The sequence below is a fragment of the Macaca fascicularis genome, chromosome 7 (genome assembly GCF_037993035.2).
Source record: "Macaca fascicularis isolate 582-1 chromosome 7, T2T-MFA8v1.1".
NCBI lineage: Eukaryota > Metazoa > Chordata > Mammalia > Primates > Cercopithecidae > Macaca > Macaca fascicularis.
The window spans coordinates 174,337,641-174,364,158 of record NC_088381.1 but is presented as its reverse complement, the minus strand read 5'-3'; the positions used below and the strand labels follow the sequence as shown (position 1 = coordinate 174,364,158).

At 41.8% G+C, this 26,518-nt stretch overlaps 1 pseudogene and 1 gene segment (V, D, J or C); one reads left to right on the top strand and one right to left on the bottom strand.

Annotated features, from left to right (window-relative positions):
- Window positions 1-754: 754 nt before the first annotated feature.
- On the top strand, window positions 755-26,518 carry LOC107130510 (immunoglobulin heavy variable 2-70D-like). The segment is given in 3 exon segments: window positions 755-1,009; window positions 24,173-25,592; window positions 25,679-26,518. Coding segments are annotated over 2 exon segments (467 nt in total).
- LOC135971581 (uncharacterized) lies at window positions 12,640-13,857 on the bottom strand (annotated as a pseudogene).

Genomic DNA, 26,518 nt, shown 5'->3' with positions numbered 1-26,518 from the left:
CCTAATCTGAATCCTATACATTATATGTATCAAAACATCACTATGTACCTCATGAATATTTACAATTATTATTTGTCTATTAAAATTATATTTTAAAATAACACAAAATTCATTGTTAGTGACATAAATGGAGGATCTGGGATAGGCCTGGGGATAAACGAAGGCTTTGGGATAGGTGTGGGGATAAAGGGAGGGCTCCGGAATACATTAACGGCATAACATGTCAACGGGTAGAGGAGCTTGCATTCGATTTTTCTATTTGTAGCACTGAGTAGATAAGACATTTCTCAAAGCTTCTCTCTACAATAGAGACCTGAGGTCCAGGTGAGCTGTGCCGCCTTTGTGCAGTGGCGGCTGAATACAGTGACACTGGGCGCGTGGTGAGAAGCAGTGCAAGGTCAGCTCACTGGACCCTCCGCCCTGAACTGCAGATGAGCCGGGGGCCCCCAGACAGGCCTGGCTTCTGCCTGCAGACACTGGAGCCTTCGCTGTGGCCGCCACCCAGGAGCCCTGACCTCAAAGCAGCGGGAACCTCTCTGCCCACCTTGGGAAACTGAAGGCAGCAGCGGCCTCTCCTAGCCAGGACCCCGCAGATCCCGGGTCTCCAGCCCCAAACCTGCGCAATGTAAAGGAAGTCCCCGCTGAGCTACAGGGACCCAGCACCTCTGGGTGGGCGTGGCGGGGCGGGAAGCACGGGGGCCGCTGCGACAGAGATGCGCGGGGGCTGCTGGGAAGTGGGCGGTCCGAAAGGCGCAGGGCTGATGGGACATGGGCGGACCGGGGACGCGTCGGGGCCGGCGGGATGTGGGGGATCCGGGGATGCCAGGGGGCAGCTGGGGCGTGCGCGGTCCAGAGACGCCCGAGTCGCCAGGAAGTGGGGTTAGGACTTAGCGCCTCCTTCTCTTCTGGCCATTCAGCGCCGAAGCTCGGAATCTCGGGGTAACTCCTGTCCCAGTTGGAAGAGACCCCCCCAGTCCTGACAAGGGACAAAGGCCTTAGGGCAAGAAAGGTAAGCAGAGTCCTGGAAGATGATGTGGGGAATAGGGAGCGGCCACCGGATGGTTATCATTCTTCTACCAGACCTTGACACGGAAGGGGAGAGACAGAGAAGAACCTTCCACGTTTGTCCCACTGGACATGCCCATCACCCTTTACCAGCCCTTTCTAGAAGGCCTGTGCGTAACACATGAAAAAGCTGCTCTTGACCGTCCCCTGATCTTTTAAAAGAACACATTTGCTGCATCGAACCCGCCTAGATGTAAGGAGGTTGCCAATGTATGATAGAGTCAGAAAATTGCACGTCTTGTAAGTTACCATGTGCTTTGCTTATTTATTTATTTATTTATTTATTTATTTATTCATTCATTTATTCATTCTTGAGACGGAGTCTCATTCTGTCGCCCAGGCTAGAGTGCAGTGGCAGGATCTTGGCTCACTGCAACCTCTGCTTCCTGGGTTGTAACAATTCTACTGCCGTAGCCTCCAGGGTAGCTGGAATTACAGGTGTGCACTGCCACGCCTGACTAATTTTTGTATTTTTTGGTAGAGATGGGTTTCGCCATGCTGGCCATCCTTACCTCAGGTGATCCACCTGCCTTGGCCTCTCAAAGTGCTGGTATTACAGGTGTGAGCCACCGTGCCCGGCCACCAATGTGCTTTTTACAAAATCATAGCATAGGGGTGCCTTCTGGAAATGGCATTTTGAAATGGAGTTATTGAACCACCCCTGGAAGGGACACAGGAACCACACGTCTACGTTAATTCCGTGGGTGAGAGGACACGGAGGGGAGACCTGGGCAGGAAAAGAAGAGGGTTCCATGCCAGGCTGCTCATATTTAGAAGACATTTTCATATCCTTGTCATTGTTTTCTTGTGTGTTTTCTTGTGTGCATTTGATTCCTCGCTATTGTATACATCATTGGCAATGCTAAGTATTCTTTTGAAATATCTAGTCTTTCTAGATGTTCTGAAGTGCCTGACATATGTTAAAATTACAGATAGTAAAATAATAAATTTTGTAAGTATCTGTTTGTTAAAATTCATACGCAGTGTTTTATTTTATTTTGATGTTGGTGGGGGGAATGGCCAAATCCCTGCTTGAGTAGCACACATTGTGTTTGTGCTCTGGTTCAGGGGAGGAGAGAAGAGGAGAAAGTGCAGAGTTCTAGGCCTCTGTGCGCACCAGGAGGCGAGATTAATGGTCATCTCTTCTGTATGTGTGTTTTTATTTACCTATGGATATTGTGTGTATAAAGGATGAACAAGTCCTATTTATAACATCTAATCTTTCCAGGTGTTAAACAGGTTGCCAGTGTATGACGGAAGTAGGGTTAATGAATGAACACAGCTTGTACATATTGTGTTAAAATTCATAAAAAGCCTGTTTTCTGAAAAGGACCCTTGGGACCTCCCGCTGCGCCCTCCGGCCCCAGCTTCAGGAAGACCTGGCCAGGGGAAGGTGGGCGGCATGAGCTGCTGCTGGCTACCGGGAAGGTGGAGGAGCCCGGGCCACCGCCGTCGCAGGTTCCCCGCAGGCTCGCGCTGTTCTGGTTGCGGGGCTCTGCGCGGGCCGCGTCGGGGCGCCTGTGGGAGCGAGGAGGCGCCATCCTGGCTGGCCTGCTCCAGGAGGAGGCTCGGGCCTGCACAGGCTCTCTTCTCGCGGATGGGCGCGGGCGCTGGGGCGACGCCCTGCTAGGGGGAGCTGCTGGGGTGCGGAGATGCTGGGGTGACGCCCTGCTAGGGGGAGCTGCTGGGGTGCGGGGCTGCTGGGGCGCCGCCCTGTTGGGGCGCCGCTGAGTCGCCTGGGTGTGAGCACCTTGCGCTGGCGCCTCTGGGGAAGGACGCGGAGCCACCGACGTGGAGCCAAAGGCTGCAGCTGGTGCCCGACGCCCCCGGGAAGGCCCTTCCGCCAGCGCCTGCTGGTCAGAGCTCGGAGCGGCTGCTGCCCGCTGAGGCGCCAGCGACGTCGGGAGCTCCTGGGAGTCAGTGTTTTGTGCTGGTCTTGCCATGTCCTCTGAAAACTCGGGATTTTGTCACTGGGTTGGTGACAGGAGGTGAGAAGGTTTTTAGACGTTGCCTTCGCTGGCCGGGCGCGTGGCTCAGGCCTGGAATCCCAGCACTTTGGGTGGCCGAGGCGGGCGGATCTCTTGAGCTCAGGAGTTGGAGAAGCTGCCTTTGCAGTAACTGTGGTCTTAGGTTCAGCTGAGTAAGAAAAAGGGCTTTTCTTTGATTTAGCTGCTTTTGTGATTTCTCTCAGGCTCATCTTTTGTCAATTAAAAATCCAGTGGTAGGTGTAGCTTAGCGACGGGAAATTTTTGGTTTAGTTTTGGCTGTACGTAAGACTTGGAAATTATTTTCTTTTATATTCTAGTGTCAGCAAATCCAGAAGGATGTCAGATTAAACACGAATTTAACAAATTTGGCTGGGCGCGGTGGCTCATGCCTGTAATCCCAGCATTTTGAGAGGCTGAGGCGGCAGATCACGAGGTCAGGAGTTGGAGAACATCTTGACCAACATAGTGAAACTCTTGTCTCTACTAAAAGCACAAAAATTACTGGGCGTTGTGGCGGATGCTGTAATCCCAGCTACTCAGGAGGCCGAGGCGGAAGAATCGCTTGTAACTGGGAGGCAGAATTTGCAGTGAGCCGAGATTGCGCCACTGCACTCCAGCGTGGCCGACAGAGTGAGACTTCGTCTCAAAAAAACAAACAAACAAAAAAAGTTGTTTTTCATTGGAACGCTGCTCATCATTTTAAATAACAAAAGTTTGATAGACTCATAAAGGAACTAAATTCACAAGTACATATAAGTAAAATGAGCCAAAAAATACTACATCCTGTATGACTGCATTCTTATACATTCTACAAAATAGAAGCTAAAGTAACATGAAGGTCGGTAGTTGAATGGCGAAAAGGTGAGAGAAAAGAGGGAGGAAGGAGGAGTTGCAAGAGAACAAGAAAAAATGTTGAGGGTAATTGATTTGTTTTCTATCTTAATAATTGTGATGGTTACATCAATAATTTCCAAATTGTACATTTGGTGTGTTATTAAAATTTTATATTATTCAAGCTATTACAAATAAATACATGTATAAATCACATAAAAAGTCAGATATTTCTGAATGTACAATGAATAAACCCCAGGTCTATCTCAATTTTTTGGAAGATTCTAAAATGCAGCAGTTAGTTTGCTTAATGCAGTTATAGTTCTATTTGTACAAATATGTAAAAAAATGAAATAATACTTGCTAAGTAATTTTAATGGCAAAATCACATAATAAGAAATTATATTTTCTCAGATGCTGTCATTGACACTAAGCTGCTCCAGGAGTCTCACATCTGTTCTGGACATGGCTCTCTCCTCTGGTGTCCCAACCCAGAGCTTGCTATAGAGGAGGAGACACACAAATAGGGCCCTCGCTGTCCTGATGAAAACCAACCTTGCCTGTGTCTATGGGAGAAGAGCCCCAGTCCAGAAGTACCGGGAGTTTCCTTTTGGTGGTCAGGTCTCTGAACACAGAGGACTCACTATGGAGTTTGGTCTCAGCTGGGTTTTCCTTATTGCTGCTTTAAAAGATGGCTCATGGAGAACTAGCGATATTGAGTGTGAGCGGTCATGAGTGAGAGAAACAGTGGATATGTGTGGCAGGTTCTGACCAGGTTGTCTCCGTATTTGCAGGTGTCCAGTGTGACATGCAGCTGGTGGAGTCTTTGGGAAGCTTGTTGTAGCCTGGGGCATCTGTGAGACTTTCCCTTGCAGCCTCTGGATTCACCTTTTGTAGGTACTGGATGAGCTGGGTCCACCAGGCTCCAGGGAAAGGGCTGGAGTAGGTCTCATTTTTGAGTAGTAGTGGAGGCAGCACAAGCTATGTGGACTCTGTGAAGGGTCCATTCACCATCTCCAGAGATGATGCCAAGAAATCACTGTATCTACAAGTGAACAGCCTGAGAGCTGAAGATAGGGCTGTGTATTACCGTGGTGGCACTGTGTGCATCTCTGGCTTCAGGGACATGCAGAGATGCTGCTTTGGTGTGTTCCCGGGCTCCTGTTTTGGGGACACCAATTTTGGAATTTGCAGTATCCTTGAGTCCAGTGCATTCATGGTGGCATTGTATCTGTGTTGTGCATTGGCAATGAGTCCAGGATACATGCAGCTGATGCTGTGTCTTGTGAGGACAACAACTACCAAATGATCCTATTAATAAATAGGCAAATGACTTGAATACACATTTTTCAAAAAATATGTACAAATGACATATAGATATATAAAAATGTTAAATAGAAGTAATAATTTTAAAAATTCACATTTAATCTACAATAAATTATCACCCCATACCTGTTAGAATAGCTATTTTTAAAGAAGATGAAAGATAACCAGTATTGGGGCAGATGTGGAGTAAAGGGAGCCCATGTATACTATTACTGAAAACGTCAATTAGTACAGTCATTGTGAAGAATACTATGAAGTTCCTCAAAACATAAAAAAAAACCTACCGTAGTATCCATCAGCCCCACTGTTGGCCATGTATCCAAAGGAAGTACAATCAGTATGAGAAAGAGACATCTGCACCCCTCCGTTCATTGCAGGAATATTTATGATAGTAACGATGTGGAAACATCCTAAATTACCATCAATGGATGAATTACTAAAGAAAATTCAGTATGTACCCAATGGAGTAATGTTCATTTGCAACAGCATGCATGACTCTAGAGGACCATATGTGAAGTGCAACAAGCAGGCGCAGAAGACAAGTAATTCGTGTATTTCATTGTAGTCTATTTATTTTTTATTTTATTTTTTTTTTTTGAGACGGAGTCTCGCTCTGGCACCCAGGCTGGAGTGCAGTGGCCGGATCTCAGCTCACTGCAAGCTCCGCCTCCCGGGTTCACGCCATTCTCCGGCCTCAGCCTCCCGAGTAGCTGGGACTACAGGCGCCTGCCACCTCGCCCGGCTATTTTTTGTATTTCTTAGTAGAGACGGGGTTTCACCGTGTTAGTCAGGATGGTCTCGATCTCCTGACCTCGTGATCCGCCCATCTCGGCCTCCCAAAGTGCTGGGATTACAGGCTTGAGCCACCGCGCCCGGCCCATTGTAGTCTATTTAAATGGTAGACACCCCATTTCCATGGATAGGGTGATTCTAACCTTCTATAAACCTGCTCCAGCCTTTCAGTTAAATCACTATCATAGGGCGGATTAGTGGGCCAGAGAGATGGGGCCTGTGAACATGAGTGAGTCTGGCCCGTACAATCATAATATAATTGGCCTCGAGGGGCCCAGTCTATAATAGTTCCAAATTCATTTTTTCGTAATACCACCGCAGTATCAGCCACACGTTCTTCCCAAACTAAGACTTCTGGGTCTTTTGATTCTTTGGGAATTTCCTTGTGGCAAGGTTTTCCCTTAGGCCTAAATTTTAATGATCTTTGATAAGAAGAGTCCTGTAAATTATTTATTTGTGACCCAAGTGACATTCCATTTACCACGTGATAAGTCAATTTACTGGTGGGACTGACAGTGGGTACTTCTACCAACCAATTTTGGGTTGTAGGCATTAAGCATTCCAGTGCCTTCCCAGGCAAATAGGATGATAATGATACCCAATGGAAATGTTTATCATCATTCCTTCTTCTTCAGGTTGGCCAGGGCCACTGTCATCTGTGGGGCCTGGTACCCATGCACTATTATTAACATATATTTCAATAGGATTATCCATCCAAATGACTGCCCGGATTAAGGGTGGGAAAGGCACATAGGCCCAGTAAGTATAATTAGCTGCAGCTGCTTCTGCAGACATAGGGAGACTTACCACTGTTGATACAATCATTAAACCTGCAAGCAGCATATTCTCTGGAGCTTGTGTTACCCTTGTGTTCATCGGGCTTTTTTCAGCTAACTGTGTCAGCTTCTTTAGTTGGGCCCAGGTCAGCAGCTCCACTTTCTTGGTGGATGGCAACTTCATCTGTTCTTCTGATATCACCATTTTGTTCACCTGGTGAGTTGATGATGCTCGATTGCAGGTTTTCCGTCTCTGCGGAGGCACTTTTCTTTGCATCTCCAATGGGTTCATTGTAGAACTTTAAATGTCTAGTGGGTATCCAAACAGGAAGCTGATTTTCTCCTGGTGAAACACAAGCAAAACCTCTCCCCCATGTTATAACCTTCCCTATTTCCCATGTCTTAATTTTGATGTCTTTCCACCAGATCAGTTTTCCCTCATGTGGGCTGTTCTTTTTACCTGTAAAATGTTCTGCAGAAGTAGTGGTCTGATTTCTATAAATGTTTAAAAAATTTAAAGTACAGAGTGCTAGATTAAGTTGCATCTGGGGAGTGTTATACTCCTTACTCTCTTTTTCCTTTTTTTGTTTAACCAATTGAGCTTTGAATGTTCTATTACTTCTTTCAACTATGGCCTATCCTTGGGAATTATAAGGGATTCTTGTATGGTAATTTTCCACTGATTTAAGAATTTTTGAAATGCTTTATTACAGTATCTTGGCCCATTATCTGTTTTAATTTTTTCTGGAACTCCCATGACAGCAAAACAAGATAAGAAGTATCTTTTAACATGGGAATTACTTTCTCCTGTCTGGCAGGTTGCCCATATGAAATGTGAATAAGTATCAACTGTCACATGGACAAATGACAGTTTTGCAAATGAAGGTACATGTGTGACATCCATTTGCCGTAACGCGTTAGGACATAGACCTCTGGGATTAACTCCTACCTCCTGAGTGGGCAGGTGTAGGACTTGACACTGAGGACAGTGTTGTACAATATTTTTTGCCTGTTTCCACGTGATATCCAATTTATTTTTTAGTCCTGTTGCATTTACATGAGTCAGGGCATGAAGTTCTTGTGCTTCCATGAAGGCAGATGATACTAGCAAGTCAGCTTGTTCATTTACCTTAGTTAAAGGCCGTGGTGAATTAGTATGTGCTCAAATATCAGTAATATAAAATGAGAAATTTCTTTTTCTTACAGTTTTTTGTAACGGATTAAACAACTGATTTAACTGATCATCCATACTATATTTGATTAGGGCTGTCTCGACATCCTTTGTAGCCTGTACTACATATGCAGAATATGAAACAATGTTAATAGGCTGATTAAAATCTTGTAACACTGAAATGACAGCAACCATCTCTGCTCTTTGAGCTGAGTGATCTTGAGTTTCAGTGACCTGTTTTTTCGGCCCGGTGTAAGCAGCTTTTCCATTGCTGGAACCATCAGTAAACACCGTCAGAGCATTTTCTAAAGGTTTATGTCTGGTAATTTTAGGTAAAATCCAAATAGACAATTTTAAAAACTGGAAGATTTTTGTTTTTGGGTAATGATTGTCAATGATTCCCACAAAATCAGCAAGACCAATCTGCCATGCAGCAGAATTGATAAAGGCTTGTCTAAGCTGTTCCTTATTTAAAGAAACAATGATTTTTATCTGGGTCACTTCCACACAATTTTACTATTCGTAGTCTTGTCTGACCAATTAATGTAGCCATTTGATCTAAGTACAATGTAAAAGTCTTAATTGTACTGTGAGGAAGGAATGACCACTCCACAAGATCTGCATTTTGAACAATAATACCTGTTGAAGAATTTACAGTAGCAAAAATCAAAAGTTGGAGTGGAGCTAAGTGATCTATTTACTTGTGCAGACCAAATTTTTTCTTCAACTAATTCAATTTCTTTAGATGCCTCTGGAGTTAATGTTCTTTTACTATTCGAGTCCGGATCTCCTCTCAAGATAGAGAACAAATTTGACATGGCATAAGTAGGGATGCCTAGAGTTGGCCGAATCCAATTAGTATCTCCTAGCAATTTTTGAAAGTCACTTAATGTTTTTAATGTGTCTTTTCTTATTTCTATTTTTTGTGGTTTAATTTTTCTTTTCTCTACCTGCATTCCCAAGTAATGGAAAGGAGTGGAGGTTTGAATCTTACCAGATGCTATTGTCAGTCCCACGTTTGCAACTTCTGTCTACAGAAATGTGTAACAGTCAATTAATTTGTCTCTCATTTCTGCAGCACACAAAATATCATCAACATAATGAATGATGTAACAGTCTGAAAACTTGTCTCTAACTGGCTGAAGAACTTGAGCTACAAAAGTCTGACAAATAGTTGGACTATTAAGCATTCCCTGAGGTGAGACTATCCACTGAAACCTGGTGGCTAGTTCTTTATTATTTATGGCTGGTATAGTAAAAGCAAAATTTTCAAAATCCTGTTTTTCCAGACGAATGGTAAAAAAAAAGCAATCCTTTAAATCAATTATAATTAAAGGCCAATCTTTGGGGATCATGGCCGGAGAGGGCAGCCCAGGTTGGAGAGGCCCTGTAGGTTGAATTACTGCATTAACGACTCTTAAGTCAGTTAGTATGCACCATCTGCCAGATTTTTTCTGCAGTATAAACACAGGAGAATTCCAAGGTGAAAATGAAGGCTCAATACATCCCTTTTCTAATTGTTCCTTTGCTGATAATGTAAAGCCTCCAGCTTTTGTTTTGGTAGTGGCCACTGATTTACCCACACAGGCTTTTCTGTTTTCCAAGTTAATGGAATGGGTTTTGGAGGCTCTACAGTGGCCACTCTTAAAAAGGATGCCATATCCTTTTCTTTCTGAATTTCCCTCAGCCTCAATTGGGACGTTTTAATGCCTTCTCCATTCTTCCCTAGTCCTTTGCCAGGTTGATATCCCATTTTAGCCATGATTCTTTGACTGGTGGGCTGTATAGGGAGACTGGAATAGTAATCTCTGCATGCCACCGTTGTAACAAGTCTCAGCCCCATAAATTAATTGGAATATAAATAATCACAGGCTGGACTGTACTCTCTTGATTATCAGGTCCTAGAAGATGTAAAATCATGGCACTGTGATACACTTCTGAGGCGGTGCCCACACTGACAAGTCCTGTAACAGGCTTTTGTTTAGGCCAATTTTTTGGCCACTGATTTAAGGCAGTGATAGAAACATCAGCCCCAGTATCCACTAATTCTTCAGCTGCTTTCCCTGAATAGTGACTGTGCACACAGGTCTATTCTCTGAGACCTGACTAGCCCAGTAAGCAGCTTTTCCAGCAGGATTGGTACTTCCAAACCCTTCTATTCTTTTTGTTTTGCTATCCCCAATTTTAATATAAGGCAAAAGCAGTAATTGAGCAAGTCTATCGCCTGGATTGGCACTTCAGGGAACAGTGGAGCTGATCACTAACTGAATTTCCCCTTTATAATCTGAATCAATTACCCCAGTACGAATTCGGACTCCCTTCAGATTTAGACTTGAAGGCCTACCATCCCTTCTGGCAGTGGGCCATATACCCCTGTAGGAATCTTTTGTGGGGGCTCTCCAGGGAGCAAAGAAACCCTTTGAGTAGAACATAAATCTCCTGCTGCGCTGCCTGCTGTGGCAGGGGACAGCAGTTGTATTGTTGTAATTGGCTGACTCCCTGAGATGGTGATATTTGCTGTGGAGGTTGTTGTCCCTGAAAACCCTGAGGAACAAACGACTGAATCAGAAATGCCCCACTTTGTTGCAGGACCTGAGGCTGGCCCCTCTTCCTGTTCCAACAACGGTTGCCCATTTTTATCAAATTTAGAATGACATTCCTTAGCCCAATGTTTTCCTTCTCCACATCTTGGACATAGGTCAGGTGGCTCTTTATTTTAACTCTGTTTATTTAAGACTGGTCAGTTCTTTTTTAGATGACCAATTTGACCACAATTATAACATTTTCCCCCAAACGTTCTAACTTGTCCTCCTAAAGCAATGCCTGTAATTGCTTGAGCCAGTAGCATTGCCTTATGCATAGCTCCTCCAATCCCATCACAAGCCTTCACATATTCTGTAATTACATCAGCTCCTGCTGGAACTTTTCCTCTTAATGGTTTTATGGCCGATTGAAATTCTAGATTTGCATTTTGATAAGCCATTATTTCTACAACAACAACTTTTCGGGCATTATCATCTGCAATAGATTTTTGAACGGCATCTTGCAACCCTGCTACAAAGTCTGGATGTGGCTTTTTAGAGCCTCATCTGATTGAATTAAAAGAAGGGCAGGTGGTTCCTGGGTCCTGAATTTTTTCCCAGGCCCTGAGGCACATAGCCCTTAGTTGTTCAGTAGCCTCATTCTGCATTACTGATTGTTGGTTAATAGTGCTCCAATTTGGACCTGTTCCTAGCAATTGGTCTGCATCTATATTAACAACAGGATAAGTGACCTGATTTTTCTGTACCTATTCTTGTACTCCATCCATCCACCGGGTTTTAAACTGTAGAAACTGAGAGGGTGAAATGGAAGATTTAGCCAAAATTTCCCAATCATAAGGAATAAGTCTATTTCCATGAGCAATGGAATCTAATAATGTTCTCATATAAGGAGAGTTGAGTCCATGTTGTTTAACTCCTTCCTTCATATCTTTTAACATTTTCATGGTGAAAGATTCATATCTAGGCTCAGTTCGGGCAGATGCTCCTGCTTGACTCCCTTTCCCGGCCGGTATCTGTTGTAAAGTTACCGAGTACTGCCATGCCTCCAGATCTCCCTGTTTTCCGGCAGTATCAATGGTTTCATGCAGTGTACTACCTTGTCCACTAGGGGGTGCTGTAGGATCAAACGCCGTCGCCGTGGGTTGCTGATACAGTGCCTTGCTATTTGGCACAGGACACACCGCCTGAGATCTATACTGAACCTCTGGAGGCGGCAGATACTGAAATTCGGCTGGCGGCCAGTATTGATAACCTACCAGTGGTTGGGTTTTATTTTCTACCGACTGATATTGTGGATACTGTGTCCGGACGGGCATTGCCGGGATAGAAACTCTAACCTTTTCTACTTGATATTATCTCGGGGTTTGTACTTGTCTAAACTGCATTTGAGATTTTAATGTCACAGGCATCTGAACTGCGGGAGGAGGAGTCCATGGCCATTGTGGTTTCGACTCTGATGGCCCAAATAATTCTGGACCTCCTTCCCTCAATTTTGATGATTCAGGATATATCACCTCCTGTAATTGATTATAGTCAACATTTTGCATTGATCAAGCCATTACCGGCTCTGCTACATTTTACAATGTGAAATTTCCATTCCTTTCTTGAACTCTGTCCCTGCCTCTTCACAATCTATTACACAGCTTTTAGGGGCATCAGAAACTGAAACGCTATCTTCTTCTATTTGAAATGGTACTAAAGTTGCTTTAATGATGGCCCAATCATTCCATACTGTAAGTGGGATGATTTTTACCTTCTCTACTTGCTTGTTTTAATTCTTTGCCAATTTGTTCCCAATCTTTTAGATCTAAAGTTCCCTGTTCTGGAAACCATGGGCAGAATTGTTCTATTGTGTGAAATAGCGTAATTAGATTTTCTGTAGAAGCTTTAACTCCCCCTCTTCCTAAGAGAACTTTAATGAAGCTGAGACAAGAGGCACATTTACTTTCAGTTCGCCCCATTGTTACCCTGGATTCCCCTGAGTGCACAAGCTTACCGCAAGGCTGACCTTGGACATACTCGGGAATCTCTCGTTGACTGTCCTCAATGCTCACGTTCTTAGCGTACCTTCACCCTAGAGAAAGGCACCCACATTCGGTGACAGATGAAGGGGTGGCCTGCCCCTCCACACCTGTGGGTATATCTCATCAGGTGTGATGAACGACTGAGAAAAGAAATAAGACACAGAGACAAAGTATAGAGAAACAACAGTGGGCCCAGGAGACTGATACTCAGCATACGGAGGACGTGCACCAGCACCGGTCTCTGAGTTCCCTCAGTCTTTATTATTATTTTCATTATCTCAGCAAGAGAAATGTGGTAGGAGAGCAGGGTGATAATAAGAAGAAGGTCAGCAAAAAAAATGTGAGCAAAAGAATCAATGTCATAATTAAGTTCAAGGGGAGGTACTATGCCTGGATGCGCACATAGGCCAGATTTGTGTTTCCTTCTTGCCCAAACATCTCAGTGGAGTAAAGAATAACAAAGCAGCATTGCTGCCAACATGTCTCATCTCCCGCCATAGGGCGGCTTTTCTCCTATCTCAGAAGTGAAGAAATGTACAATCGGGGTTTATACCTAGACATTCGGTTCCCAGGGGCAGGCAGGAGACAGTGGCCTTCCTCTAACTCAACTGCAAGAGGCTTTCCTCTTTCACTAATCCACCTCGGCACAGACCCTTTATGGGTGTCGGGCTGGGGGATGGGCAGGTCTTTCTCATCCCACGAGGCCATATTTCAGACTATCACATGGGGAGAAACCTTGGATAATACCCAGCTTTCCAAGGCAGAGGTCCCTGCAGCTTTTCACAGTACATTGTGCCTCTGGTTTATTGGGACTAGAGAATGGTGATGACTTTTATCAGGCATACTGCTTGTAAGCATTTTGTTAACAAGGCACGTCCTGCACAGCCCTTAAACCTTGATTCCATACAACACATGTTTTTGTGAGCTCAAAGTTGGGGCAGAGTGGCTGGGGCAAAGTGACTGGGGCAAAATTACAAATTAACCTCATCTTAGCAAAGCAATTGTTCAAGGTACAGGTCAAAATGGAATTTCTTATGTCTTTCCTTTCTACGTAGATACAGTAATGGTCTGATCTCTCTTTTCCCTACATGAGTGTTTTTGTGTTTAGAGAATAATATTTATATTATAAATATATAGCCATATGTTAGGCTCTTCAACCTCAACTTGAACTTAAGTGGAGCCCATTCATTAGGAATAAAGTCCCTGTACTTGAAGATTTCATAAATTAATAATTATCTTTTTTCAGTCTCCTTTCCTCCCTCTTTCTTTCTCTCGCATACACTGACAAACACGCAGGTGCTATAACTAATTACCTGATATATTAAAGCAAATTGGTTCTTTTGCAACTTAACCAGTTTAGCTGTTGTTCATGTTGTTGTAAGATTAAGAACATGTTTCTCAGCTGTGTGCTTCTCTAAGCTAGGCAGCAGCTTTATTTGAAATACACAGAAACTGAAAATCTAAATATTAATCAGCAGCTTTATCAGTAAACAAATTGTGGAAAAGTCGTTTATTGGAATAGTACCTACTACTGCAATCAATTAGTGTTGGATACGATCAACAGCGTGGTTCAGTTCACAAGTACATATGATGAGTATAATTAATCAAATCACATACATGTGATTATGTTTTATAAACTGTACACAGTGAATACTCATTGCAAGTTACATAGAAAAGATCCCTAACTGACTTCTCAATGGTAAGAGGAGGGAAGGTGGAGGAAGGGGAAATTGCAGGAGAAAAAGAGAAAATTGTGAGGTGAATTGGTTTGTTTTCTCTGTGAATGGTGATGATTATGTCAGTATTTGTCAAATTGAGAACATATTAGGTGAAGATTATAATTTGCCAATATTACCTTATTAAAAATAAAAGTATAATTTTGTAGAAAAAGACAGAGAGAAAAATAATACAAGAAAAGCCATAGACTTCTGAATACACACGCAAATTAATCCTGTTTTTCTGTATTGTTTAGAAAAACACTAAGATACAACCAAATTATATCATGATATCATTATATTAAGAAGATTTTGTAAACCTCACTGGAAATTTCTTGCTGTGTCCTAGAGTTAATTTAGGGAGCAGTTGGATCCAGCCCTGAGAAACACAGGCCAGACACTGAGAATAGCTCTTACCAGATTGAGCTCTTAGATATGTCACATGACCCCTCCATGCTTGGGGGTTTACATTCATATCTGTAAATGAAGGAAAATTTGACTCTCACGGAGCATAATTCATGTGCATCTAAAAGTAGACATGTCAATGAGAATTAATTATTTATGACATATAATCACTCACATCCACTCTGGGACACAGCCCACTCTGAGGCATCCCTTCCAGAACTCACTATATAGTAGGAGACATGCAAATGGGGTCCCTCCCATTGCTGATGAAAAGCAGCCCAGCCCTGACCCTGCAGCTCTGGGAGAGGAGCCCCAGCCCCGGGATTCCCAGGCGTTTCCACTCAGTGATCAGCACTAAACACAGAGGACTCACCATGGAGTTTGGGCTGAGCTGGATTTTCCTTGTTGCTATTCTAAAAGGTGATTCATGGAGAAATAGATTGGGTGTGAATGGACATGAGTGAGAGAAACAGTGGATATGTGTGGCGGTTTCTGACCTTGGTGTTTCTGTGTTTGCAGGTGTCCAGTGTGAGGTGCAGCTGGTGGAGTCTGGGGGAGGCTTGGTGCAGCCTGGGGGGTCCCTGAGACTCTCCTGTGCAGCCTCTGGATTCACCTTCAGTAACTACTACATGCACTGGGTCCGCCAGGCTCAAGGGAAAGGGCTAGAGTGGATAGGTTTAATAAAAAACAAAGCTAACAGTTACACCACAGAATATGCTGCGGCTGTGAAAGGCAGATTCACCATCTCAAGAGATGATTCAAAGAACACGCTGTATCTGCAAATGAGCAGCCTGAAAACCGAGGACACAGCCCTGTATTACTGTACTAAACACAGTGAGGGGAGGTCAGTGTGCGCCCAGACACAAACCTCCTTGCAGGGGTGCGCGTGGCCACCGGGGGGCGCCCGGAACCCACTGAAGATAGGACAGGTCCCAGGTAGCTGAAGAGCAAGTCCATCCCCCAACACAGGTCTTCCGCTGTGCCTGCGGTCAACTCCTGCATGGGAAAATGTTTTGATTTCTGGCACTGTAGACCCATGTTTTTCTGCTTTGAACTTCATATAAATGGAATCTAACATAGACTTTTTTTTTTTGGTCATGGCTACTTTTGCTATATTTGAGGTTAATTCATGCAATTTAATGTATAAAATTAGATCAACATATTGTCATTTATTCAATTAATGAACTGACTCTGATATGAAACCTCAAAGTTTTCATCTATATATGGAGACAGAGAGAAAGGACAGAGATTTTATATCTGAGTCAGCCCATTAAGTAAATAAATGACAATACATTGATCTGTTTTTCTGTTGATGGACTTTAAATTTGTTTCCAGTTTATGAATACTGTAAGCAAAGCTGTTGCAAGTATCTTAACGTAAGTTTTTCTATGTTCTCTCATTTTTATTGGGAAAATATGAAGTATGCATTTCTTTATTATAAGTTTAATTTTTTTCACTTGTATTGAGGTATAATAGAACATTTTTAAAAAGTATATATTTAAGGTGCTCCACTTGATGTTTTGATGTGTTGTTGGTCCGTTCTCACATGGCTAAAAAGAAATGCCTGAGACTCAGAAATTAAAAAAAATAAAAAGATATTTAATTGGCTCACAGTTTTGCAGGCTGTACAGGAAGTGCAGTGGCTTCTCCTTCGGGGAGAATCAGGAAAGTTAGAATCATGGCAGAAGACAAAGAGGGGCAGGCACATCACATGACCAGAGCGGAAGCCACAGGAAGTGGGGGAGGTCTACACACTGTTAGACACCCAGATCTTGTGAGAACCCACGCACTGTAATGAGAACAGCACCAGGAGTTGGTGCTGAACCGTTCATGAAAGACCCACCCCATGACCCAGTCACCTCCCACCAGGTCCCACTTTCAGGATTGAGGATTATAATACAACATGAAATTTGGTCCAGGACACAGATCCAAACCATATCAGATACACATTGAAAAATGCTCATCATGGTTGGGGTAATTTGTATATCTATCATCTCATAGAACTACCATTTTATTTTTACTGTGTGTGTGTGTATGTGTCTTATGAGAACACCTAAGATCTACCCTTTTAGCAAATCTCATTTTTACAATACAGTATTAATTATAGGAACATTGCTGTATATTAGATCTCCAGGACTCATTCACCCTGCACTACTGAAACTGTAACCTTTGACCAACATCACCTGATTTCCCTCTCCTCACAGGCCTGGGACCCACTATCCTACCCTCTGCTTTCAAGAACTTGGATAGTTTAGATCCCACATGTAAATGAGGTCATGAAGCATTTGTCTTTCTGCATCTGGCTTATTCCACTTAGCATCATGTCCTCCAGGCCCATCCGTGTTGCTGCAAATGTCAGAATTTCCTTGTTTTCAAAGCCAAATAAAATTCCTATTTAAGTATACACATTTTCTTTATACATTCATCCAATTTACAGTCATTAATTTATTTTACAAATCCACACTGTTATTTATAATCTTGCAATAAATATGTCTTTGGCAAAATAATTTTATTTCCCTTGAATATATAACAAGAAGTGGAATCAGCAGATGACATGATAGCTTTATTTTCAACTTGTAATCAATCACACCACAAAATGTTCCCTTTTTCCCACATTCTTGCTAACATTTGTTGTCTTTTTCATTTCTGATAATAGCCATATTAACTTGTGTGAGGTGATATCGCATTGTGCTTTTGATTTGAATTCCCCTGATAATGAGGAATGTTGAGAGCCTTTTCATTTACTATTAGCTATGTGTTTGTCTTCTGAAAAAAAATCTATCCAGGTTTTTGCCCTTTTTTAATCAGGTCATTTGCTATTTGCTATTGAGTTGTATGGTTTATTTATACATTTGGATAGAACTTCTTGTCAGATACATAATTGCATATAGTTTTTCCTGTGCTTTGGTATTAAATTCAAAGAAATCAGTTCCGAATCAATGGCAGGAAGATTTTTTTTTCCTCCTTGTCATTTATGAATTTATGTTTTCAGGTATTATACCCATTATTAGTTGATTTTTATATGGAGTTAGAGAAGGCTTAATTTTATTTCTTTTGCATATGGATGCCTGGTTGTTACACCATTATTGAAAAGACTGTCTTTCCTCTACTGTGTGTCCTTGGCACACAAAATCAGGAAGAGACACAATGACAAAAGAAAATATCAGATGAATATTCCTGATGAACATAGACCTAAAAGTCCTCAACAAAATACTAGCAAATGGAATCCAGAAGCACTTTAAAATACAATATATCATGATCAACTGGGCTTTACCCCTGGGATGCAAGGCTCGTTCAATATCCACAGTGACGGTGATTCACCATATACACAGAATAAACACAAAAACCATATGATTACGTCAATAGATGCTGAGAAAGCTTTTGATAGGATCCAATATCCACTCATGATAAAAACCCTCAACAGACTAGCCATCAAAGAATCATACGTCAGAATAGTAAGAGCCATCTATGACAAACCCACAGTCAACATCATACTAAGTGAGCCAATTAAAACACCGTCTTTATAAATTGCCCAGTCTCAGGTGTTTCTTTACAGTGTGAGAATGGACTCATACAGGATCCAAATAGGAAAGGAAGTCAATCCGTCCGTCTTCGCTGATGATACAATTCTACACCGAGAAAATCCTAAAAATTCTGCCGAAATAATTCTAGAATAAACAACTTTATTAAAGTGTCAGGATACAAAATCAAGGGATAAAAATTACCAGCATTTCTAAACCCCAACCACATCCAAGCTGAGAGTAAAATCAAGAACACAATCCTATCCCACTTACAATATCCACAAAGAAAATGAAATGCCTGAGAATACAGATAATAAAAAAGGTGAAAGATCCCTACAAGGGGAACTACAAAACATAGCTGAAATAAATCATAAATGACACAGATAAATGGGAAAACATTTCATGCTCATGGATTGGAAGAATTAATATTGTAAAAATTGTCATACTGCCCAAAGGAATTCATGGATTCAATGCTATTTACATAAAACTATCACCATCGTTCTTCACAGAATCAGAAAAAAAACTAATTGAAAATTTATATGGAACCAAAAAAGATCCTGAATGGCTAAAGCAATGCTAAGCAAAAGGAACAATGCCAGACGCATCATGATACCGACTTTACACCGTAATGTCATGGTAACAAAACCAGCTTGGTACTGGTACAAGAGCAGACATGCAGAAAAAAATTGATCAAAATAGAAAACAGAAATATAACAATTTAGTATTTTTTTAAGGGTGGCGAAAACAAGCAACTGGGAAAAAACACTCTATATTCAGTAAATGGTGCCTGGATAAGTGCATTCTGACACACATGCAGAATGCAAGAGTGAAGGAGGCTGGGTAGCTTCTACCTAGATTTCAGATGTGTAGAGAGCCCTGCATGCCCAGGAACAAGCCTGCTGCAGAAGTGGAGCCACCACAGACAGCCTTCACTAGGACAGTGTTGAAGATGGGGAAAGATGGAGTTGGAACCCCCATTCAGAGTCCCCACTAGGGCACTTCGTAGTAGAGCTGTGGGAATGCAGCCACACCCTCAAGATTCCAGAATGGTAGAGCCAAAGGCAGCTTGCACCTCAGCCTGGAAAAGCTTCTGGCACTTGACTCTAACCTGTGAAAGCAGCACCATGGGCTGTGCCCAGCTATAGGGATGAGATGCCTGAGGTTATTGGGACCGCCTTTGTCCCAGTGTGCTCTGGTTGAAGAACATAAAGTCAAGTGAGATTATTTTGTAGCTTTAAGATTTAATATCTGCCCTAATAGGCTTTAGGTGTGTGTGGGGGGGTGGGGTGCTGTTGGCCATCCCTTTCACCAATTTATTACTTTTGTGTTGACAATATTTACCCAATGCCTGTGGCACTGTTGCACCTTGGAAGTAAATAATTATTTAAAACATTTTGCAAGCTCACAGCTTGGGGGAAGTTACCTTAAGGCTCACATGAGACTTTGGAACTTTCAGGTTGAGGTTGACCAAGTTAAGACTTTTGGGAACTATATATATTTTTTAAAAAGATGATTTTGCAGCCTAAGAAGGACATAAGATCAGGGGACACAAGAGTGAAATGATACAGCTTAGATGATTGTTGCCTGCAAATCTCATGGTGAAATGTGATCCACAGTGTTGGAGTTGGAGCATACTGGGAGGTTTTGGGTCATGGGGAAAGATCTTTCAGGAATGTCTTGGTATCTACCCCGTGGCCATTAGTAAATTATTTCTGTATTAGGTAGTTTGCGATCCAATTATTAAAAAGGGTCTGGCAACCCTCCAAATCTCTCATGTCTCCTGTCTTACCATGTGACACAGCCTGCTTCCTCTTTCCCCTCCACCATGATTGTAAGCTCCCTGAGGCCCTCACAAGAAGCGGATGCTGGTGCCATGCTTCTCACACAGCCTGCAGAACTGTCAGCCAAAGAAGCCTCTTTTTTTATAAATAACTTGGCTTCAGATATTAATTTATAGCAATGCAAAATGAACTAATACACTGCCCAAAGCAATATACAGGTTCAATGAAATTTCTATCAAGTAACCAACATAATTGATTACATATATTTTTTTAAATCCTAAAATGTATATGGAAACAAAAAAGAGCCCTGAATAGCAAAATAAATCATAAGAAAAAGGAACAAACCTGGAAGCACCACATTCCCTGACTTCAAATTACACTACACAGATATAGTAAGAAAGACAGTATGGTACTGTTACAGAAAAAGAGTGATGTTATAGAATACAGAGCACAGAAATAAAGCCGAATACCTACAACCCATTGTTCTTTGAGAAAAATGACAAAAAATATACACTGGAGAAACAACCCTCTATTCAGTAAGTGGTGCTGGGAGAATTGGACAGCCACATGTAGAAGAATAAAACCAGACTTCCATCTTACCATAGACAACAATTAACTGAATATGGATTCAATATTTAAATGTATTAACTGAATCTATAAAAATACTTGAAGAGGGCCGGACGCGGTGGCTCAAGCCTGTAATCCCAGCACTTTGGGAGGCCGAGACGGGCGGATCACGAGGTCAGGAGATCGAGACCATCCTGGCTAACACGGTGAAACCCTGTCTCTACTAAAACATACAAAAAACTAGCCGGGCGCGGTGGCGGGCGCCTGTAGTCCCAGCTACTCGGGAGGCGGGAGGCGGAGGCAGGAGAATGGCGTGAACCCGGGAGGCGGAGCTTGCAGTGAGCTGAGATCCGGCCACTGCACTCCAGCCTGGGTGACAGCGCGAGACTCCGTCTCAAAAAAAAAAAAAAAAAAAAAAATACTTGAAGAAAATATAGGGGACAGTTCTCGGGACATTGGCCTAGGTAAACAAAATATGACTAAGACTTCAAAAGGAAATGCAATGAAAAAAAGTAGACAAACAGGACTCAACTGAACTAAAGATCTTCTGCAAAGAAAAATAAATAATCAACTTGGTGAACAAACAGCCTGCAGAATTGTAGAAAGTATCATCTCACATCAGTTAAGATGGCTGTTGTCAAAAAAGAAAAACATGCTAACAAATGCTGGTAAGGACACAGAGAAAAGAAAACTCGTATGCATTGCTGGAGTGAATGTAAACTAGTACAGTCACTGTGAAGAGCAGTGTGGAGGTGCCTCAAAAGTACAAACAGAACTAACAAATGATCCAGCAGTTCCACTACTGCATTTTTTTTTATATATATACTTTAAAATCTGGGATACATGTGCAGAACATGCAGATTTGTTACACAGGTATACAGGTGCCATAGTGGTTTGATGTACCCATCAACCTGTCATCTGCATTAGGTATTCCTCTAATTCTACCCTTCCCCTTGGCCCCCACCCCCACCTTCTGATATGCCCCAGTGTGTGATGTTCACCTCCCTGTGTCCATGTGTTCTCATTGTTCAACTCCCTCTTATGAATGAGAACATACAGTGGTTTTCTGTTCTTGTGATAGTTTGCTGAGAATGATGGTTTCCACATTTTCTCCAGCATCTGTTGTTTCCTGATTTTTGTAATGATTGCCATTCTAACTGGTGTGAGATGGTATCTTATTGTGGTTTTGATTTGCATTTGTCTAATGACCAGTGATGGTGAACTTTTTTCATATGTTTGTTGGCTGCATAATGTCTTCTTTTAAGAAGTGTCTGTTCATATCTTTTGCCACCTTTTTGGGGGGTTGTTGGGTTTTTTCTTATAAATTTGTTTAAGTTCTTTGTAGATTCTGGATATTAGTCCTTTGTCAGATGGATAGATTGCAAAAATTTTCTCCCATTCTGTAGGTTGCCTGTTCACTCTGATGGTAGTTTCTTTTGTTGTGCAGAGACTCTTTATTTTAATTAGATCCCATTTGTCAATTTTGGCTTTTGTTGCCATTGCTTTTTGTGTTTTAGTCATGAAGTCTTTGCCCATGCCTATGTCCTGCCTGAATGGTATTGCCCATGTTTTCTTCTAGGGTTTTTATGGTTTTAGGTCTTATGTTTAAGTCTTTAATCCACCTTGAGTTAATTTTTGTGTAAGGTGTAAGGAAGGAGTCCAGTTACTGTTTTCTGCATATTGCTTGCCAGTTTTCCCAACACCATTTATTAAATAGGGAATTATTTCAGCGTTGCTTGTTTTTGTCAGGTTTGTCAAAGATCAGATGGTTGTAGATGTGTGGCATTATTTCTGAGTTCTATGATCTGTTCCCTTGGTCTATATATCTGTTTTGGTACTAGTACCATGGGATTTTGGCTACTGCAGCTTTGTAGTATAGATTGAAGTCAGATAGCATGATGCCTCCGGCTTTGTTCTTTTTGCTTAGTTGGCTATACAGGCTCTTTTTGGTTCCATATGACATTTAAAGTAGTGTTTTTCTAATTCTGTGAAGAATGTCAGTGATCTTAAGACTGACAAAACTACATTTTTGCTATAAACACTCTTTATAGAAAAAAGACACAAAATTACAACCTGATTCTAGCATAACATCACATGACAAACAGGAAGACCTAATGATCTATTCTCTATGAAGTCTGCTACCCGGAGGCTTCATCTACATAATAAGAACTATAATCTCCACAAACCCTTGTCTTAATCTAGACACTCATTTGTGAGGAGTGTATTACCTTACATTTCAACCAATTACCAATCAGAAAATCTTTAAATTCACCTATGTCCTGAAAGCCCAGGCATCATCTTTTCCTGCCTTTCTGGACTGCATAAATGGTATAGCTCACATGTGTTGATTAACATCTACCTGTAACTTCTGACCCACTAAAATATATAAAATCAAGCTGTAACCAAACCATTTTGGACACATATTCTCAGGAACTCCTGGAGTGGTGTCATGGGCCTTGGCCACTCATATATATCTCAAAATGAACTATTTTAAATATTTCATAGTTTGTCCCTTTTAGTGGATATCTTCTTTTTCTTTTCTTTTTCTTTCTTTCTTTTTTTTTTTTTTTCTTTTTGAGACGGAATCTCTCTTTGCTGTTGCTTTTGTATATTTGTTTGTTCCCAGACTCCATCAAGTTCATCACTTTGAATTCAGTTGTCATGTTCCTTTATTCTCTTCTGGTAAATCACAGTTTGTATTTCTGAAGTTTTCCAGGTGAATATTTTATAGATACAAATGTATCAAGTAGGTTGAAAGTGCCATTTGGGACACTCCTATCTTTATTATTTAATCATTGCTTGTTTTGTCGATCACAATGAGTGCTGATTTCTCCATCTTCTATGTATGTTAGTCTATTTTCTGTTCCACATCCATTTTAAATGTATTTTGGAAAGTTGATCCTATTATTCTATGTAATATTTCACTTGAGTCACAAAGGTATTCATTTTATGATTATTTGGTCTGAAATTCATATAGCTATTCAAGTTTTCTTTGGTTTATATTTTCATGGTATATATTTTTCTATCCTTATTTTTTCTATTCATGAATATCTAAAGAAGTTTTCTTGGAGAGAGAGAATTGCTGGGTCCTAATTTTTTAGTTGACTATGAGGAATTATTTCTTAATGATACTACTCTTTTATCCAATTATTCTTGTTTTAATTTATCTTTTTACAATAATATATATTGTTTCTATTAACTTATTATTAATTATTACATGACTAATATTTTATAGGTTATCATAAGGGTAACAATAAGACATTTCTATGATTGAATTCTAATTCAAAAATGTAATACCCCTTTACATATAGAACAGAGATATTATAACCGTATTTGTCTATTTTCTCTTTTCTATCCCTTTTAAATTTTCTCAATTTGTAGTAATGTATGCTGTAAAAATGGAGTATTGGAATTTTATAATTGCTTTACACATTTATATAATAAAAGAAATACAAATGCAAAAACAAAATTTAAACCTCATTTTTCCATTGTTGACAATCTTTATTTTTTTTGGATAGATTCAGGTAATGGATATATATAATATGGCTAGTCACCTAGAAAGTCTGCTAAAATGTCTATGGAAAGATTATTGTGCTGGGAATAGATTTTCTCAGGATTTATTTGTCCTACAAAATATTTATTTTTCTTTGATTTGTCATCTCCACAGACAATGTCAAGAAGATGCTGTATCTGCAAATGGGCAATCTGCAAACCAAGAACACATCACTATATTACTGTGCAACAGAAGTGCATGAGGAAAGGCCAGTGTGAGCACAGACGCAAACCTCCAGGGACACATGGGCAAATTAGCTGCAGGGGGCGCTCAGGACTCACTGATCAGAATCAATCCCAGAGGGAGGTGCACAGAAAGTTTAGGACTGCTTTCCTGCAAGGATGGAAAAAAAAACTTTCTCCATCTGAGAGTTTCTCCAGGGAACTTCTCTAATTTCAGAATTCTGTGCCTACCTACCAATGCCATCTCTAAATTTTTTTTAAATATTGTGTTATGAGGACATATTCTCCCATGGACAAAATGCAAACTGACACAGAGATGAAAAGCACTGAACCATGGTCGCCAGAAATGGAGATGTGTAGAAGCTCAGTGGGACCTGTTGAATCTTCTCCAATCTCACTCACAGCAGAGAACTTACTGGGTCTCCCTGACTAGAATAGTCTTTAGGGATGGTGATACCAGCCTAAAGATGGTGGACTATGGTCAGAGTCATATAGAATATGGGGACCACTACAGTTTTTATGTCTGACCCTTCTCCTGACGCTAAAGTATGCAAATTAATATCAACACTGATCTGGTGCTTCTTTTGATTCTAATTGATTTTCTTTCTTTTTAGTTGTCATTCTCACTATTCTTTGGATTTTCCTGCTCCCTGGAAAAGGTAAACGTGGTCACCATGATCTCAACTCCAGGGCTGAAGCCCCTTCCCTGTAATCAGTTTGGGCTCAGGCTGTGGCTACTGCAGCCATGTGGAAGAGGCTGAAGGTACTTTCGGCTTCCCTGGAAATGCAGTAGCCATTTGTAGTGAAAGAAATAAGCTTGGCTGGTTAAAATGGGAGGTGGATGTAGAATTAATTGGTTACTACATAAACTGTCCTTCTGCACCAGTGCTTTTAGGACAAGATTGTGAAATATTTAAGAATCAAAATGGAGTTGCATGTGTTAAAATCCTGACAAACGGAGTCAGGGAAGTGTAGGGAGAATTCTCACACACATATCCCTGATAACAAGACTATCATAAAATAATTCTTGCACAAAGGCCAACACAACCTCCCAATCATGACTTCTGCCAAGGCATCTCCTCAAAACTACCTGTCCAGCCTTAGATTAATGCCATCTGAATTACACTGATCGTGTTACTATCACTGCTCCTCACCACAGATGCACTACCCTACTGAGTCCTGAAACCTGACTCCATCCCATAGAGTAGGGCAGAGATGAGGGCAATGCAAATCTCCACCAGCTCCACCCTCCTCTGGGTTGAAAAGCAGAGCACAGGGCCTGGCTCAGTGACTCCTGTGCCCCACCATGGACACGCTTTGCTTCACGCTCCTGCTGCTGACCGTCCCTTCATGTGAGTGCTGTGATCAGGGACTCACTCAGGGATAAAACATCTGTTCACTCCTTTGTGGGCTTCATCTTCTTCTGCTTTCTCCACAGGGGTCTTCTCCCAGGTGACCTTGAAGGAGTCTGGTCCTGCGCTAGTGAAACCCACACAGACCCTCACGCTGACCTGCACCTTCTCTGGGTTCTCACTCAGCACTTCTGGAATGCGTGTGAGCTGGATCCGTCAGCCCCCAGGAAAGGCCCTGGAGTGGCTTGCACTCATTGATTGGGATGATGATAAATACTACAGCACATCTCTGAAGAGCAGAGCACATCTCTGAACACCATCTCCAAGGACACCTCCAAGAACCAGGTTGTCCTTACAATGACCAACATGGACCCTGTGGACACAGCCACATATTACTGTGCACGGGGAGCACAGAGACACAGCCCAGGGCGCCTCCTGTACAAGAACCCAGGCTGCTTCTTATTGGTGCTCCCTCCCCACCAATGCAGAACAGGAAAGTGCGGCTGAGATGCCATTTCCTGCTAGGGCCTGGGTTTCCCATCACCACTAGACTCAGAGCCCTGTCTTCCTCCTTCTTGCATGTCTCCTGTTAATGGTTCATGTCTCCTGTTAATGGTTCATGCAAGCAGCAGCTGTATCCTGTTTGACAAAGATTCAGCATGAAATATCTCTGTTACTTGGGCCAGATGCATCACTGTTATGTGGCCACCAGATTCTTGGGCTCATACCACCCCAAAGGGCAGAATACAAATCAGCAGAACATATGCCTTTATTAAACTGCAGGAAATGACATTGGAGAAAAATGTAGGGATAAGAGAGCAGGAGGAATTGTGAAAATCCAGATAATAGCTTTTCTTGTAGAGAGAAAGTTGCAATCATAAAGTAATTTTATAAAACAATAAAATAGATGGAATATGTCCTCATCA